This window comes from Moschus berezovskii, chromosome 3, assembly GCF_049115385.1.
Source record: "Moschus berezovskii isolate FMDL1 chromosome 3, NW_MosBer_1.0, whole genome shotgun sequence".
In the NCBI taxonomy this organism is placed as follows: domain Eukaryota; kingdom Metazoa; phylum Chordata; class Mammalia; order Artiodactyla; family Moschidae; genus Moschus; species Moschus berezovskii.
The window spans coordinates 116,300,962-116,318,233 of NC_142462.1; the positions used below are offsets into that span (position 1 = coordinate 116,300,962).

At 47.4% G+C, this 17,272-nt stretch overlaps 1 protein-coding gene across 3 annotated transcripts; it reads left to right on the forward strand.

The window, feature by feature from the left end:
• The first annotated feature begins 12,554 nt into the window (after window positions 1–12,554).
• On the forward strand, window positions 12,555–14,927 carry TMEM139 (transmembrane protein 139). Of its 3 annotated transcripts, none has more exons than XM_055420308.2 (3): window positions 12,555–12,608; window positions 13,585–13,834; window positions 14,042–14,927. In XM_055420308.2, exons 2-3 carry the CDS (start codon window positions 13,602–13,604, stop codon window positions 14,433–14,435), a joined length of 627 nt encoding a protein of 208 aa, XP_055276283.1. In that variant the 5' UTR covers window positions 12,555–12,608; window positions 13,585–13,601; the 3' UTR covers window positions 14,436–14,927. The 3 variants fall into 3 exon arrangements, with proteins under 3 accessions (XP_055276283.1, XP_055276285.1, XP_055276282.1); XM_055420310.2 differs by lacking the exon at window positions 12,555–12,608 and adding an exon at window positions 12,666–12,791; XM_055420307.2 differs by lacking the exon at window positions 12,555–12,608 and having other exon boundaries at window positions 13,524–13,834.
• Window positions 14,928–17,272: the final 2,345 nt, after the last annotated feature.

The window sequence follows — 17,272 nt, forward strand, 5'->3', positions numbered from 1 at the left end:
TGTCTCCTGGCAATCTTGATTCCAGCTTGTGCTTCTTCCAGCCCAGCGTTCCTCATCATGTACTCTGCATAGAAGTTAAATAAGCAGGGTGACAATATACAACCTTGACGTACTCCTTTTCCTATTTGGAACCAGTCTGTTGTTCCATGTCCAGTTCTAACTGTTGCTTCCTGACCTGCATACAGGTTTCTCAAGAGGCAGGTCAGGTGGTCTGGTATTCCCATCTCTTTCAGAATGTTCCACAGTTTATTGTGATCCACACAGTCAAAGGCTTTGGCATAGTCAATGAAGCAGAAATAGATGTTTTTCTGGAACTCTCTTGCTTTCTCCATGATCCAGCGGATGTTGAGATTGCTTCTAGAAGTCACTTCATTCACAAAAGACATGTTTATCACTAGCAATGCTTACAGTTTCGAGGCTTTTGGAAGCTGTGACCCAGGGACTATGGACTAAAGCCACATGTAAATGAGAAACATATTTTGGTCATCTGAATATCTATCTCTGTATCTATCTATCTATATACTGTGATCAGTCCTGTCTGACTCTTTGAGACCCCATAGACTGTAGGTTGCCGAGCTCCTCTTTCCGTGGAATTTTCCAGGCAAGAATAATGGAGTGGGTCACCATTTCCTCCTCCGGGGAATCTTCAGGACCCAGGGATCAAACCCACATTTCCTGTGTCTCCTGCACTGACAGGCAAATTCTTTACCACTGAGCCACCTGGGCAGCCCTATATATATTATCAATCACAATATCACAGGGGCTACTACAAGTAATGTTGCTGTGAATATGTACATACAGGTTTTTATGTGCGCTTAAATTTTCATTTCTCCAGAGTAAATGCCCAGAAGTACAATTGCTGAGTGCCGTGGTAAGTGAATGTTTAGTTTCGTAAAGAAACTACTATATTTTTCCAGAGTGGCCTTACCATTTTACCTTAACACCAGCAATTCATGAGCAGTCCAGTTTCTCCACATCCTCACCAGCATTTGGTGTTACTACAGTTTCTTATTTTACCTTTTCTATTGGTGTGTAGTGGTAAATCATTGTGATTTTAATTTGCATTTCTCAACCAGTCCATTCTAAAGGAGATCAGTCCTGGGTGTTCACTGGAAGGACTGATACTAAAGCTGAAGCTCCAATACTTCGGCCACCTCATGGGAAGAGTTGACTCACTGGAAAAGACTCTGATGCTGGGAGGGATTGGGGGCTGGAGGAGAAGGGGACGACAGAGGATGTGATGGCTGGATGGCATCACCGACTCTATGGAGGTGAGTTTGAGTGAACTCCAGGAGTTGGTGATGGACAGGGAGGCCTGGCGTGCTGTGATTCATGGGGTCGCAAAGAGTCGACATGACTGAGTGACTGAACTGAACTGAACTGAAGGACTAATAGGGGCTTCCCTAGTAACTCAGGTGGTAAAGAATCTGCCTGCAATACAGGAGACCCAGGCTCTATACCTGGGTCAGGAAATGGCACCCATTCCAGTATTCTTGCCTGGAGAATCCCATGGATAGAGGAGCCTGATGGGCTTTGGTCCACCGGGTTGCAAAGACTTGGACACAACTGAACGACTAACACACACACACACACAAGGGCTAATAATGTGAAGTATCTTTTTGCCTATAGGGTTGACCAGGAAGGGGAATGATGGAACTTTCTGGGTGTTAACAATGTTTCTTGTCTTGATTGGAGGTAGGTTATACCAATGTAAGTTTTAGCCAGACTTGTGGAATGCTCCTCTTAAAATCTGTGCAATTCATTGCATGCAAATTTTACTTTAAAAAAAATGGTTAACTGTAAGGTAATATTTAACTCTAGGTACTTTTACGCATGCTGAAGTAGCCAGGTGGAAATGTGCTGATGGCTCTGCAGCCTACTTTGAAATGAATTTAAAAAAATAAGATATATCAGGACTTCTCTGGTGGCACAGTGGATAAAAATCTACCTGCCAATGCAGGGGACACGGGTTCAATCCTTGGTTTGGGAAGATCCCACATGCCTTGGAGCAATGAAGCCCGTGTGCCACAACTACTGAGCCTGAGCTCTATAGAGCCTGGGAATTGCAACTGCTGAGCCCAAGGCCTGAAACTACTGAAGCCCGTGTACCCTCGAGCCCATGCTCTACAACAGGAAAAGCCACCATAGGGAGAAGCCCACATGCCACAACGAAGAGGAGCCCTTGTTTGCTGCAACTGGAGAAAGCACGTGAGCAGTGACAAAGATCCAGTGCAACCAAAAATAATAAATAAAAACGTGTTATTTTAAGTGTTATATTTCCTGGGTAGATAACTTTAGTGATTAGCAGAGGGTGATGGACAATAAACAGATGCTCCACAGTGAAAGAAATCCAGGCCCTGCGACAGGATGGTGGCCCTGTGGTGGGTCCCTGGGTCAAAGCCAGGCTGAAGGAGCAGAATGGGAAAGGAGTGATAAGCTTGGGCTTATTTTCACCTTTACAAAGTAGAAACTGAAGCCCCGAAAGGTTAAGCACTTACCCAAGGTCACACAATAAATGGCAGAACTAAGATTTGGAACCTAGTTTGGCCATCTCTAAAAAGTACATAATCAACTACAATTTGTCTCACTCCAGTATTCTTGCCTGGAGAATCCCATGGACAGAGGAACCTGGCAGGCTACAGTCCACAGGGTTGCAAAGAGTTGAACATGACCGACGCAACTTAGCAGCAGCAGCAGTCCGTTTTCTCACGTGTGGGGACATATTACACGGGACACTGTTGCCACTATCTGTAGACATTTCTAATCAACATGGTGCTTTCTTGGGTCACTCGGCAACCACCACACTCAATTTCTCAGATTCCAGTATTGCTTTTTGAGGCTTGGTGCTGAACACATAACAGCACTGAATCTATTCGCTCAGTTCATTGCCAGTGAGCTTCATACCACGTGATAATTAGCTGGTGAGCACAATATTTATCCTGACATATTTGAGGATTCTTTGAAAGCATTTCTGCCCTCCCAAATATCAATGTTTCTGATTTACTTCCTATTATATCATTTAACCGGGGCTTCCATGGTGGCTCAGCGGTAAAGAATCCACCTGCCAATGCAGGAGACTCCGGAGTCGTGGGTTCGATTCCAGATCTGGGAGGATCCCACATGCCGCAGAGCAGCTAAGACCATGTGCCAAAACTATTGAGCCTGTGCTCTAAAGCCCAGGAGCCGAAACTACCGAGCCCGCCTGCCACCACTACTGAAGCCCGTGTGCCCTGGAGACTGTGCTCCGCAATGAGAGATGAGCCCCTGCTCACTGCAACTAGAGAAAAGCCCTTACAGCAATGAAGACCCAGCTCAGCCGTAAATAAATAAATACAGTTATTTTTTTAAAAAAAGATTCTGAGTTTGATTCTAACTAAGGAAATCATGGACTTTCTCTGAGCTGGTTTCCTCCTCTGTAACACGAAAATGATAATCAGATCTACCCCACAATTGTTACTAAGGATCAAATGACATCGCGGATCTGTTTCCACAATGTTTGTCGTTTCTACCATTAACACCTTGTCAGAGGATTCTAACAGCTCTTCAGTTAAAGTGTTATTTTTATAATCGGGCTGAATTAGCTCATAAAAGATGAGCATCCTGATAGTGCGTACAATCTTAATTCCCCAATCTTGCTTTATAGCTCGATAACCTTCTTTATCTCCTGATATTCTCTTTTGCTGCCTTTACTATCTGAAAAAGCAGTCTTTTCCCAAGATGGCAAACAATGGGGAAAACAGCCTCTAACTACTCTTCCAGAGAGGACCAGGGTAATGATCTTAGAAAGTTATAGGAGTTTTGTTAAATCATCATTATCAAGCAGCCAAAAAAAAAAAATTGTTTAGAGTTGGATGACATAGCAGTTAAGAGCCAGGGTTCTGGACTGGGATGGCAGGTTCAAATCTTGCTCCCACCTCACCTACAAAATGATATAATGATAGTAACTCCCCCTTATTCCATTATATTTTAAATCACCTAATTTTGTATGTACAAAAGAGAGCATATGTGCAAAAGTTCAGAGAGCAGTAGGTACAAAACACTCTACATGGGCTAGCCATAAGCACAAAGCAGACCCAGGTTCAGAAGTACAAGACCACAGAAACCTGGGACGCAGAAGCGCACAGCGGTAGACACCCAGGACCCTTCCCAAGAAGTCTGTGCATTTTCTCCTCTTCTCCCTCTTCCCCTGACCGCCCACTTTCCTGCACCCGCACCCTCCAAAATGAGGCCACACAGTGGGCCAACCAAGAGGGGTGCTCCAACCTCCAGCAAGGTGGTTTGCGGAAAGCAGGCAAGTAGAAAGTGGAAAGACAATTGAATTAAATGATAAACTAAGTTGATAAAGAAAAAAGGAAAGTAAAACCTCTGGAAAGGAGTTTGGCTTCATGCATTCAGGGCAATAAAAACTTTCACCTGGCTCATCTCAATAATGTTGTTCCTCAGAATTCAACTGGAGGAAATAATGCAAAAAGAAGGAAAAACTATACCTAAGAAGATAGTATTATTTTTTAAAACAGCTTTATAAACATATAAGTCACCTTTTTAAAGTGTATAATTCACTGGGTTTTTTTTTTTTTTGTATATTCACAGAGTTGTACAAGCATCACTATTACCTAATTTGAAAACATTTTCATTAACCCCCCAAAATAAATCCTCCATCTCTTCAGACCCTAGCAACCATTTTACCTTTTTTTGTCTCTTAAAGCATTATTTTTGATGATCAAAAGAAAAATTGAATAAAATATACTTGATGCTATTGAATAAATACAAAGGTATGTTAAATGATGATACCCCCATTCATTAAAATATTGTCCAGCTGTTAGAAATCATTACAATAAAGACTCTAGCAAAAGGCAAACTATCTAAGTTACAACATTTAAAAAAAATATTTTTTAAGATAATGAAATGGTGAACATACTCTGATCTCAACTAAAGTATATTCTGGTTCGTGTGCGAACAGATTGGTAGAAATGTGCAGAAATTTAAGTGACCATGTTAGGATACTTAGATTGTGGATACTTTTTCTTCAGCCTTTAAATATTCTCTGACATTTTATATTTTTTAACAAATGGAATTTTTAGAAAATCTATTTAAAATGATTGGAATAGATAACATACTGTAGGGCACAGCCGGACAGCAGGCCAGCCCCATGACTTGGATCCCGTTCTTGCCTAACAAATCTTGCTAGCATACGTTCGCACTAGCAACTAAGAGCCCTAGGCCTCAGAAGTCCCGCCTCACCGGGACTGCCTGACCTTTCACACTGCAGACATTCAGGCCTTCACCCTTTGGCCCTCGTGCCTGTCAGCCAGCCCTTCCCGCACCCTCCGACCCAGAACTCAGTCCTTAACTCAGTTCTCTTCCTTATCACGCAAACCAATGACTCGGCCGATTTCCTGCTATTAACATATTTTCTGTGGATCCAAGTCCTTCTGATCCCAACTGCTGTACATTCTCCTTGTAGGAGATGAATAGTAAGAAAATCGGCAGAAACAAAATAGAGGCATCTCTCATCAAACTCCGTGAGATGGTGAAGGACAGGGAGGCCTGGCATGCTGCAGTCCACGAGGTTGCAAAGAGTCAGACCCGACTTAGTGACTGAACGAGAACAGCAACAACAGTACTGGTGGGGGACTGGTTCCATTCCATTCCGTTCCGTTCTGTAGCTCAGTCGTGTCCGACTCTTTGCGACCCCGTGGACTGTAGCCTACTAGGCTTCTCTGTCCATGGGATTCTCCAGGCAAGAATACTGGAGTGGGTTACCATTTCCTTCTCCAGGGGATCTTCCCGACCCAGGGATCAAACCCGGGTCTCCTGCATTGGAGGCAGACGCTTTAACCTCTGAGCCACCAGGGAAGCCCAGGGGATTGGTTAAGGAACCCCAAATGCTACGAATGTGGAAAAGCCTTCATTCAAAGCGCATCTCAGGACGTCCCTGGAAACTCAGCGGTAAAGAATCCGCCTGCCAATGCAGGAGACACAGGTTTGATCCCTGATCTGGAAAGATCCTACATGCCACAGAGCAACGAAGCCCTTGAGCCACAACTACTGAGCCTTTGCTCTAGAGCCCGAGCGCCGCAAATGCTGAAACTCCCCAGGGCCCGTGCTCTGCAACAACAGAAGGCACCGAAACGAGGAGCCCACGAGCTGCAACTAGAGTGTAGCCCCCGCTCACCACAGCTAGAGAGAGCCCTGCAGCGACGAAGACGGCACAGCCAAAAGCGATAAATCAATGAAGTCTTTAAAAGATTAAAAAAGGAACGCTTACATCTCACTGCAAGCTCATTGTGACCAGAGTGTACTGCTGCTGAAACCCTATAAACACTCCAGTCTCTTCGGAGAAGGCAATGGCAAGCCACTCCAGTACTCTTGCCTGGAAAACCCCATGGATGGAGGAGCCTGGTGGGCTGCAGTCCGTGGGGTTGCTAAGGGTCGGACACGACTGAGCGACTTCACTTTTCACTTTCACACATTGGAGAAGGAAATGGCAACCCACTCCAGTGTTCTTGCCTGGAGAATCCCAGGGACGGGGGAGCCTGGTGGGCTTCCGTCTATGCGGTCACACAGAGTCGGACACGACTGAAGTGACTTAGCAGCAGCAGCAGTAATGTGCATGTAACTTGCTACATCCTCCTATATACCTTCAATCATCTCTGCTACTGCTAAGTCACTTCAGTCGTGTCCGACTCTGTGTGACCCCATAGATGGAAGCCCACCAGGCTCCCCTGTCCCTGGGATTCTCCAGGCAAGAACACTGGAGTAGGTTGCCATTTCCTTCTCCAATGTGTGAAAGTGAAAAGTGAAAGTGAAGTCGCTCAATCGTGTCCGACCCCTAGCGACCCCATGTACTGCAGCCCACCAGGCTCCTCCATCCATGGGGTTTTCCAGGCAAGAGTACTGGAGTGGCTTGCCATTGCCTTCTCCGTCAATCATCTCTATGTTACTCATAATACCCAATAAATGCTATATAAATAGTTGCCAGTACTCAACTAATTCAAGCTTTGCTTGTTGGAACCTTCTACATTTCTTTTCTGAATATTTTCTACGCTAGTTGGGATGAATCTGAGTGAACGTAGAACCCGAGGATACAGAGAGCTGATAGGAAGCAGGTCTCTTCCCACCCCCTATCCCCATTTCCTAGACAGACAGCTCATTTAGACTACCACAGCCTTCCTGTTACACTGATCACCTCTGTCTCTTCTCTGTCAACCAGGAACAGAGAATCAACATTGACACCCCACCACTACACACACACACACACACACAACCCCAGACACACTCACTCTTTATCCGTGACTTCACTCTTGTTCTCCTTTTCTCCCCGCCTCCCGCCCCACACTCCACACATCCTCTGCTGAGGCAGTCCTGGCCATGCCCCAGCACTGCTACCCCTCTGGTTGGTCCACTGTCAACACTCTGAAGGCACAGAGTCCAACCTTGCCTCCAGAGCAAAGTACTCCTCCAGCCACTCTGCACCTCCCAGCACCTGCCTCACCCAGACTTACCACCAGATCCCAAACAGAAAAGAATGGATCCCAGATCTCCAGTCTGTGGCGAGGCCAGTTGGATCGGTAGCCTTCTAATGAGAACATTCAACTGTGCTCGGTGAGCACCTACCATGTGTCAGGAACAGTGTTAGATTCAGAGATTCAGAGAATGTTGAAACTAATCAGTCACCTTGAGACACTCACAGCGGAAGTGTTGCCCAACACAGGTTCGCTTCTGACCCACAGTGAGGCCAGACAAACTGCGACGTGGGAATCTGGGACAGAGAAAGGTTTATTATAGGGGCCACATAAAGAGAGTGGGCGGTCCATAGTCAAAAGACCCAGTGGTCTTTTGATGGTTTTGGGAAAGAGTTTTTAAATGCAAAATAGGAGGTGAAGGTTGTAGGGTGTGTGACTTTCTTCTAATTGGTTGGTGGTGAGGTAACAGGGCGGTGCTCCAGGAATTTTGTTGCTGTTGTTGATCAGTACACAAGTCTGTACTGTACATGTTTCAGACTCTTTGCGACCCCATGGACTACAGCAATTCAGGCTCCTCTGTCCACAGGATTTTCCAGGCAAAAATACTGGAGTGGGTTGCCACTTCCTTCTCCAAGATATCTTCTCTACTCAGGGATCGAACCTGTGTCTCCTGCATTGATAGGCAGATTCTTTACCACTGAGCCACCAGAAAAACCCTAGAGCTATTTACCAATCTTTTAGCTATTTCTCTTCTGCAAACCTACAATTAAAATTGTCTAATCTTTTGATTTCATTTTTGTTGTTCAGTCACTAAGTTGTATTCGACTCTTTGCAACCCCATGGACTTTAAGGTTGCTGCTGCGAGCGGTGTGCTATGCCAGGATTTGTGACCTCCAGAGAAGAGGATTTTGATCCAGGGCCAAAGACCAGGCTTGACCACAGGAGCTTTCTGTGTAACAGAATTTAATTAAAGTATAAGAGAGATAGAGAAAATTTCTAACGTAGACATCAGAAGGGGGCAGAAAGAACGCCCCTTTGCTAGTTTTTAGAAAGATGTTTTATGTCTGTTAGCAAGCTCTTAATCAGATAAGAGAGACACGTCAAGGCTGAGGGAGTTTCACCAGGCCTGTCTCCTACAATATGCATTTTTGAGATAGAATGGCACAAGGTGTGTCATCCCTGGCCATAAAACAATTGACATCAATACTGGTTTGTTAAGCCATTATCAGCCCAAGGTTTGAGAAAAGAAAACAAGGTTAGTCTTCAGTTCAGTTCAACCGCACAGAGGTGTCGACTCTTGGCAACCCCATGGACTGCAGCACGCCAGGCTTCCCTGTCCATCTCAAACTCCTGAAGTTTACTCAAACTCATGTCCATCGAGTCAGTGATACCATCCAACCACCTCATCCTCTGTCATCCCCTTCTCCTCCCGCCTTCAATCTTTTCCAGCATCAGGGTCTTTTCAAAGGAGTCAGTTCTTCACATCAGGTGGCCAAAGTATTGGAGTTTCAGCTTCAGTATCTGTCTTTCCAATGAATATTCAGGACTGATTTCCTTTAGGATGGACTGGTTGGATCTCCCTGCAGTTCAAGGGACTCTCAAGAGTCTTTTTCAACACCACAGTTCAAAAGAATCAGTTCTTCGCCGCTCAGCTTTCTTTATAGTCCAGCTCTCACATTCATACCATGACTACTGGAAAAACCACAGCTTTGACTAGATGAAACTTTGCTGGCAAAGTAATATCTCTGCTTTTTAATATGCTGTCTAGGTTGGTTACAGCTTTTCTTCCAAGGAGCAAGCGTCTTTTAATTTCTTGGCTACAGTCACCATGTGCAGTGATTTTGGAGCACACAAAAAAATAAAGTCTGTCACTTTCCACTGTTTCTCCATCTATTTTCCATGAAGTGATGGGACCAGATGCCATGATCTTAGTTTTCTGAATGTTGAGCTTCAAGCCAACTTTTTCACTCTCCTCTTTCACTTTCATCAAGAGGCTTTTTAGTTCTTCTTCACTTTCTGCCATAAGGGTGGTGTCATCTGCATATCTGAGGTTATTGATATTTCTCCCGGCAATCTGATTCCAGCTTGTGCTTCATCCAGCCCAGCATTTCTCATGATGTACTCTGCATAAATAAGCAGGGTGACAACATACAACCTTGATGTACTCCTTTCCCAATTTGGAACCAGTCTGTTGTGCCATGTCCAGTTCTAATTGTCGCTTCTTGACCTTCCTTCAGATTTCTCAGGAGACAGGTCAGGTGGTCTGGTATTCTCATCTCTTTAGGAATTTTCCACAGTTTGTTGTGATCCATAAAGTCAAAGGCTTTGGTGTAGTCAGTAAAGCAAATTCCATGGACAGAGGAGCCTGGCAGGCTGCAGTCCATGGGGTCGCAGACTTGGACATGACATGTTCTCCTGGAACTCTCTTGCTTTTTCGATGATCCAACAGATGTTGGCGATTTGATCTCCGGTTCCTCTGGCTTTTCTAAATTCAGCTTGAACATCTGAAAGTTCACAGTTCACGTACTGTTGAAGCCTTAGGTGGAAGGTTAGTCTTAGGTGGAACCATTTTGAAGAAAGGTAGATTCCAAAGCAAATACATCATTTCATTACCATAGCTTAAGAAAAACTTTTCCATAAGAAAAACGCATTGGTTAGCTCAAGGCAGAACCAGGTGTCATCAACACATAATTAAAAGAAGCCTCTTTAGTTTTGTGTAGAGAAGGAAAACACTACCACTTGCGGTTCATTTCCTCCTGCTGCTTGGGGATCTGTGGCCTTTCTACCTGTTCCCCTCTCAGACTGCAGCAGGCCAGGGTCTTCTGCACTATCTCCCCGAGTTTCCTTAAATTCACGTCCTCTGAGTCAGTGATGCTTATCTAACTGCCTCGTCCGCTTCAGTCCTTCACCTTTTGTCTTCAATCTTTGTTGTTCTTGTTCAGTCGCTCAGTCGTGTGGAACTCTTTGCGACCCCAGGGACTGCAGCACGCCAGGCTTCCCTGTCCTTCACTGTCTCCTGGAGCTTGCTCAAACTCACATTTATTGGGTCAGTGATGCCATCCAACAATCTCATCCTCTGTCATCCCTTTTTCCTCCTGCCTTTACTCTTTCCCAGAATCAGCGTCGTCTTTTCCAATGAGTTGACTCTTTGCATTATGTGGCCAAACTTTTGTGCTCTGTCTAAAGTTACCATCCTCCACCTAGGTGGGGGCCTTGAAAGAAGTGAAAAGTGAAAGTGAAGTCGCTCAGTCGTGGCCGACTGTTTGTGACCCCGTGGGCTGTAGCCTACCAGGCTCCTCCATCCGTGGGATTCTCCAGGCAAGAGTAGTGGAGTGGGTTGCCATTTAAAAGACTCAAAGATATATTGTTACTATATCCCTTGAGGAGAAACCAGGACTCCATTTAATCATGAAACTATTGTTTCTTGACAGCTCTTCCTTTGTTTCTACATTTCTTTACTTCCCTAATTAGAAACTGTTTGAAACTGCCCTTTGAAACTTAGGGAAGGTAGTTTGCCATTTTCTTGGTAAGCCAACTTTCCAAATAAAATTGTATTCTTTACCTCAACATCTCGTCTTCAGGATTCATTGGTCTGTTGTGCAACGCGCAGAGTGAGCTTGGACTTGGTAACAAAGTAGGGGCTTCCTCAACAGCTCAGCAGTAAAGAATCTGCCTGCAATGAAGGACACACCAGTTAGCTCCCTGGGTTGGGAAAATCCCTTGGGGGAGGAAGTAGCAATCCACCCCAGTATTCTTCTTCCCTGGAGAATCCCCGTGGACGGAGGATCCTGGGGGGCTACAGTCCATGGGGTCGCAAAGAGTCAGACACGACTGAGCATGTACACACTTACACAGCACATAAAGTACTATCCCATCATCCTCAGCAAAATTTATAGCATTAAAATTTAAAACAAAAAACAGTTAACTGAGCAAAGCAGCATACACACGAACACATCTTACAGGTCTGCAGAAAGCAAGGAATTTATAGAAATGACACTTTGGCAGGGGAAGCAGGACACATCATTCTGTACCAGCAGTAGTGCCCACAGTGGGCAAATGACACACGGAGAGTAAATAAACCACCGTCTCTGCTCTGCTTGTTGCCAAAATCTTGGCCGTCTGCGCACCAATGCCAAACATAAATATGGAGACAGTTATGGAGGAGAAAGAAAGAATGGCTGGCCACAAAGTAACAGCGGGGTCTCAGGAAATGTGACCCACTCCGGGATGAGTAGGGAGAGGTTATATAGTTGGGCAAGGGTGTCTGATAAGGGTCTAGGCAGTAACAGTCTTGCATTCCTTCTTCAACAAAGTTTCAAAAGGGTGAGGTTGTATTCAGGGTCTTAGGCGGTTGTGGCTCTTAACCTTGAGCCTCTCTGGTCCCTTTAAAATTGCCTCAGGTGGTTTGCTGACCGTTCCTCCCCTGATTAGCAATTGTTCTGCTCTTTGGAACTCAGAGGTCATGGAGGCTGGAGTTTTGACTTAAGAAATGGGGGACAAAAAGACCTCCGTGCCCAGGAGCCCTGCAGGGCCCAGCTTGACATCTTGCTCCCAGGCACAAAACATTATTAGCTAAATATAATGCAAACTGCTGGGAATACGGAGAAGGAAATGGCAACCCACTCCAGTGTTCTTGCCTGGAGAATCCCGGGGACGGGGAAGCCTGGTGGGCTTCCGTCTATGGGGTCACACAGAGTCGGACACGACTGAAGTGACTTAGCAGCAGCAGCAGCAGCTGGGAATACCAAGCGCCTTTTCATGGGGTCGCAGAGAGTCGGACACGACTGAGCGACTGAACTGAACTGAACTGAGAAGAAGGGAGAAGGAAAGATGAATTTAAGTCTGATTCAAAGTACAAAGATCACTGGGGGTGAGGTTGGGGAGTACTCTCTCTAGGGCTCTGTGGGGGTTGAGGGGTTGGAGATGGAGTAACTAAGAGCCAGAAAAATTCCAGGTGGGGCAAAAGTAGTTCAGCCTCCAGCAGAAAGAGAAGGAGGAAGCCTGCGCAGGAATGTAGGGATCTGGGCACAAAAGTGGGTGGAACTAGTGGGCTCCGCCCCGTCTCCTCCACCCTCCTCCTCGCCCTGCCCCAACCTACTTACTGCCGAGTGGGCTGAGACAGGTGTGGAAGTCCTAGCGCAGGTAAGAGGGCGGGAGGGTCGTGCCTTTGGGGCTGGGGTGTAAGGAGGGCCTCTGGCCCCTTTCTAGAATCTGTGACTGCTTCCTGTGCAGAGTTCAGGGGACTCCTGACAGGCTGCCTGGGAGTTGCTGCTGTGTTGCAGAGCAAAGAAAAGGCTTCTCCCCACCAGCCTCGGAGCCCCTTCGGTAATGACTTCAGGCAGGACACTTGAAGTATGAGTTTGCTGAGTTAGGGCCCATAGAGGTTGGTGGACCCTGCTGACACACGTGGGACGGGGAGAGGTCAAGAATTAGCTGGGCCGAGGTCCCGCGCTCAAGACTCTTGTCTGTAAGACTCTCGTCTGTAAGACTCTCAGGGAGTTGTGTCCTGTGTCTGTGTACGCTTTTCTCCCTCCGACTGGAGCATGGGCTGACTGGAGGAAATAGGAAGAGGGAGGCAAATAGGGTAAGGCTGAGGTCAGACTGAGGGCTTGGGACTAGGGAGGTGCGGGGGGGGGGGGGGGGGGGGCGGGATTTAGAGCCAGCAAAAATAAGGGCGTGGCCTGCCCATCACCTGGATTCCTGAGATGCCAGGGAGCACGGAGAGGCCCCAGGCAAGGCCTACCCACTACTGGGACCTGGAAGGCATAGAAATGTAGAGCTGGAAGAGAGATCACAGGGAAGAAAGAAAAAGGAAGGAACTAGGGGTCATGGCACAGCAAATACACTCACACAGGGGCTGGGAGTCAGAACTGCTGTGCTGGTTTCCTGGCTGTTCCACATATATCGACACCCTGGGATCATACTCCTAGGTGATCCTAGAGAAAACTCCAGAGCTGGGGGTGGGGGGACCCTGCAGATCATTTCTTTGGGCCATTTATTTTGATTTGAGATGGAAAGAACAAAGCCAGACAGGTGTCTGACAGGCTTACTTTGAAATCTGACCCAGCCGTGATGCCAACTGCTAGTTTGGACACAACAGCTGTGTGTCTTTTTGCAGGAGCCTGGGGAGGGGCCATGGTGCCAGGCCAGCCGTGGGGGAAACTGGAGAAGCCGCTTCTCTTCCTGTGCTGCACCTCCTTCCTCCTGGGGCTGGCTTTGCTGGGGATACGGCCGGACATCGCCCCTGTGGCTTATTTCTTTCTCAGCTTGGGTGGCTTCTTTTTGTTGGTCTGCCTCCTGGCCTGTTTTTTGGAATGGGGGTCTCGATCAGGGCAGACCGAGAGCCCAGGGGCCTCCAGCAATGCACGGTGAGTTGAGGGGTGGGCAGGACTGGAAGGATACATGTGGACCCATTCTCCCTTTGTGCTTCTGGCCTCCAGGCAGATTCTGCTTTCCCTGGTCACTGGTAGCAGGGAGCGGAGGAGTCTTTCACTGGTAGAAGACAGAAAAGGGAAGAAAGGCTCCTTTCAGGTAGCCACCAATAGCCTTATTTCTTCACCCCCACCCCCACTCAGGGACAATGAAGCCTTTGAGGTGCCAACTTATGTCGAAGCCACAGTGATGGAGCCACAGCCCCACTCCCAAGAGTTGGACCAACCACCCTCTTACAGCAGCATTGTAATCCCCCCAGGACTTGAGGAGGGACAGCCTAACCATCCAGAGGAGCCCAGGAGAGCCAGACTGGACAGGCGAGTGGGCTCAGAGGGGTCTGTGACCTCAGCAAGTCCTAGAAGACCTCCAGTCAGCCTACGGCTTCGGTGGTCACGGGCTGCATCCACTGTTCCTGATCTGCAGACCTTGTGGACGCCCCCAAGACTGGAACCTCTGACTCCACCCCCTGCCTATGAAGTCAGCTGTGGTCACTCTGATGATGATGTTTTCTATGGAAACAACTGGACACCCCCCTAAAGGACTTTCCAAGGATATATCATCTTTCGGCACCAGACCCACTCATTCTTTGGACCATTGCTTCCCAGTGCCTGTCATGTGTCAGGAACTGTGTCCCCACCTGGACATCACAAATGCAGACTTTGACCCAGAGAGGAGTCGGGCTGTGGTGAGCCCTGCCTGGTTTTGAGACGGCCCATCCCAGAGATGCAGGCGGCACAATTTGAGTCTTCAGGGAATATTCAGCAACCTACCCCATATCCAGAGTTAGATTGAGGGTAAGATGAAGAGGTGATCCAGAGAATCTAGGGAAAGAAGAAAAGAAACAATATCTGAGTGACATTCTGATGCTTCTATTCCGGGTGCTTTGGCTCTATTAGATCACAAAAATGAGGTGTTATTGCCCTCATTTGTGAAATGAGGACCCTAATGGTCAGAAAAAAAAAAAAATTGATAATTTGCACAGGAGCACTCTGCTAGTAAATGACAAAGTCTTGAACTTTGTTCTTCAGATCTCATTGCCTCTGTCTTTTCTTTTTCCTTTCTCTCTTTTTTATTAAGTTGTTTTATTTGGGACAAAATGAGGATAGCCCAGGAGATAGCATTTCATATAGTTCTGAGAAACTGCTCCAAAGAGGTAGAGGGAGAGACTCAGTATATAAGATTTTTTTTTAAAAGTTTAGTTGAGGATAATTGCTTAACAGTGTTTGTTGGTTTCTGCCATACAACGTGAATTAGTCCTAAGCACAGAAGATCCCCTGGAGAAGAAAACGGTAACCCACTCCAGTATTCTTGCCTGGAGAATTCCATGGACGGGGAAGCCTGGTAGGCTACAGTCCACGGGGTCGCAAAGAGTCGGACACGACTGAGCGACGGAAAGGAAAGAAGGACAGATATATCCTTCTGTCTTGAGCCTCCATCCCACTCCCCTAGGTTGTCACAGAGCACCACACGGCAACTTCCCACTAGCTGTTTACACAAGATAATGTACATGTTTCAGTGCTACTTTCTCAGTTCATCAATCCTCTCCTTCCCCTGCTGTGCTGCTCACAAATTCATTCTCTACTTCTGTCTCTGTTCCTGCCCTACAAATAGGTTCATCGTTACCATTTTTCTAGATTATGTGTATATAGATAGATAGATATACCCAGGTGGCATTAGTGGTAAAGAATCTGTCTGCCAATGAAGGGAGACACAAGAGATGCAGGTTCAATCCCTGGGTTGGGAAGACTCCCCTGGAGGAAGGCATAACAACCCACTCCAGTATTCTTGCCTGGAGAATCCCATGGATGGGAGCCTGGCAGGCTACAGTCCATGGAGTTGCAGAGTCAGACACGACTGAAACTACTTAGCATGCACAAACATGCATTAATATACACTATTTGTTTTTCTCTTTCTGATTTACTTCACTCTGTGTAACAGGCTCTAGGTTCATCTACCTCAGTTGGTATTTTCAGTACAAAGCAACAGAAGCCAGTTCTTCCAAGCATCTTTGTTCCCGGCCTTGGTCAATGGCTGGTGAGGGGGTGGAGGACTTCCTGTATACAGAATGGGGGACCACTGTGTCTGCAGACAGGGCAGGCTGAGTGTACCAGGAGTGCACCAGCCTCCTAGAGGAGCAGAGGGAATTGCAACTGCGATGGTCCCTGTTCCAGAAAGGGAGCAGTTCCTCTGCCGTGGGGCTGGGGGGCTGAGGGGGCTGGAGTGAAAGTGAAAGTCGGTCGTGTCAGAGTCTTTGCGACCCCATGGACCATACAGTCCATGGAATTCTCCAGGACAGAATACTGAAGTGGGTAGCCCTTCCCTTCTCCAGATGATCTTCCCAACCCAGGGACTGAACCCAGGCCTCCCACACTGTAGTAGATTGTTTAACAGCTAAGCCACAAGAGAAGCCCAAGAATACTGGAGTGGGTAGCCTATCCCTTCTCCAGCGGATCTTCCTGACCCAGGAATCAAAGCCGGGTCTTCTACATTGCAGGCAGATTTTTTATCAGCTGAGCTATGGGGGGGGGGGGGGGCGCTGGAGAGCAGTTCCCAATGCAGGGTCCCCATCTGATGGGGAAGCAGCGGGTTAAACTGCCCCAGGGGGAGGGGCTTCTGATTTTCAGGATGGGTGGATATGATGATCGACCCAACCTTCTTGGAGAGAGGTGGTGGAATATCCCAGAAAGAAAGAAAGTGAAAGTTAAGTCGCTCAGTCGTGTCCGACTCTTTGCGACCCCATGGTTTGTAGCCTACCAGGCTTCTCCGCCCATGGGATTTTCCAGGCAAGAGTACTGGAGTGGGTTGCCATTTCCTTATCCAGGGGATCTTTCTGACCCAGGAATCGAACCTGGGTCTCCCGCATTGGCGGCAGACGCTTTTACCGTCTGAGCCACCAAGGAAGTCGAATATTTAAGGATCCCTCATAAATCATCTATTAAATGAGGCACTGGAGCCACTTGAGCGCTGTCTCCGATTGCTTCAGCCTCAGCCCTGCGCTGTGACGCTGGGTTTTACCCCAGGCTCCCTGACCGCCTTCCTCAGATCCAACAGAACGCCAGCTTCTCCGTAATCACGGTGAGAGCCTGTGACACAGGTTTGAGCCCAAGGGAGCTGCTCAACCATCGCTGACCCACTCCTCTCACTCTTTGCGCGGGGAATCTGTCTAGCGCCTTCTAGTGCTTTCCTACTCCTCCATACCCTGGTCCCAGCAGTTCCATAAATTGAAAAGTCCGGCCACACCCATCTCCACAGAGTTCTCGCAATAGGCGGGTGAGGAGAGGTGGGCGGTGCCGGGGAGGGAGCTGTGATTTCCGCGGGAACCGTCGACCAATCGGATGGCCACGTGGGGCGGGGCGGTCCCTCGCTTCCCCTTC

Excerpts from the sequence above, each read along its gene's own strand:
- TMEM139 (XM_055420307.2), top strand. The coding sequence starts at position 13,539 with ATGCCAACTGCTAGTTTGGACACAACAGCTGTGTGTCTTTTTGCAGGA. Across the intron at positions 13,835-14,041 it reads GGGGCCTCCAGCAATGCACG|GGACAATGAAGCCTTTGAGG; the intron begins GTGAGTTGAGGG and ends ACCCCCACTCAG.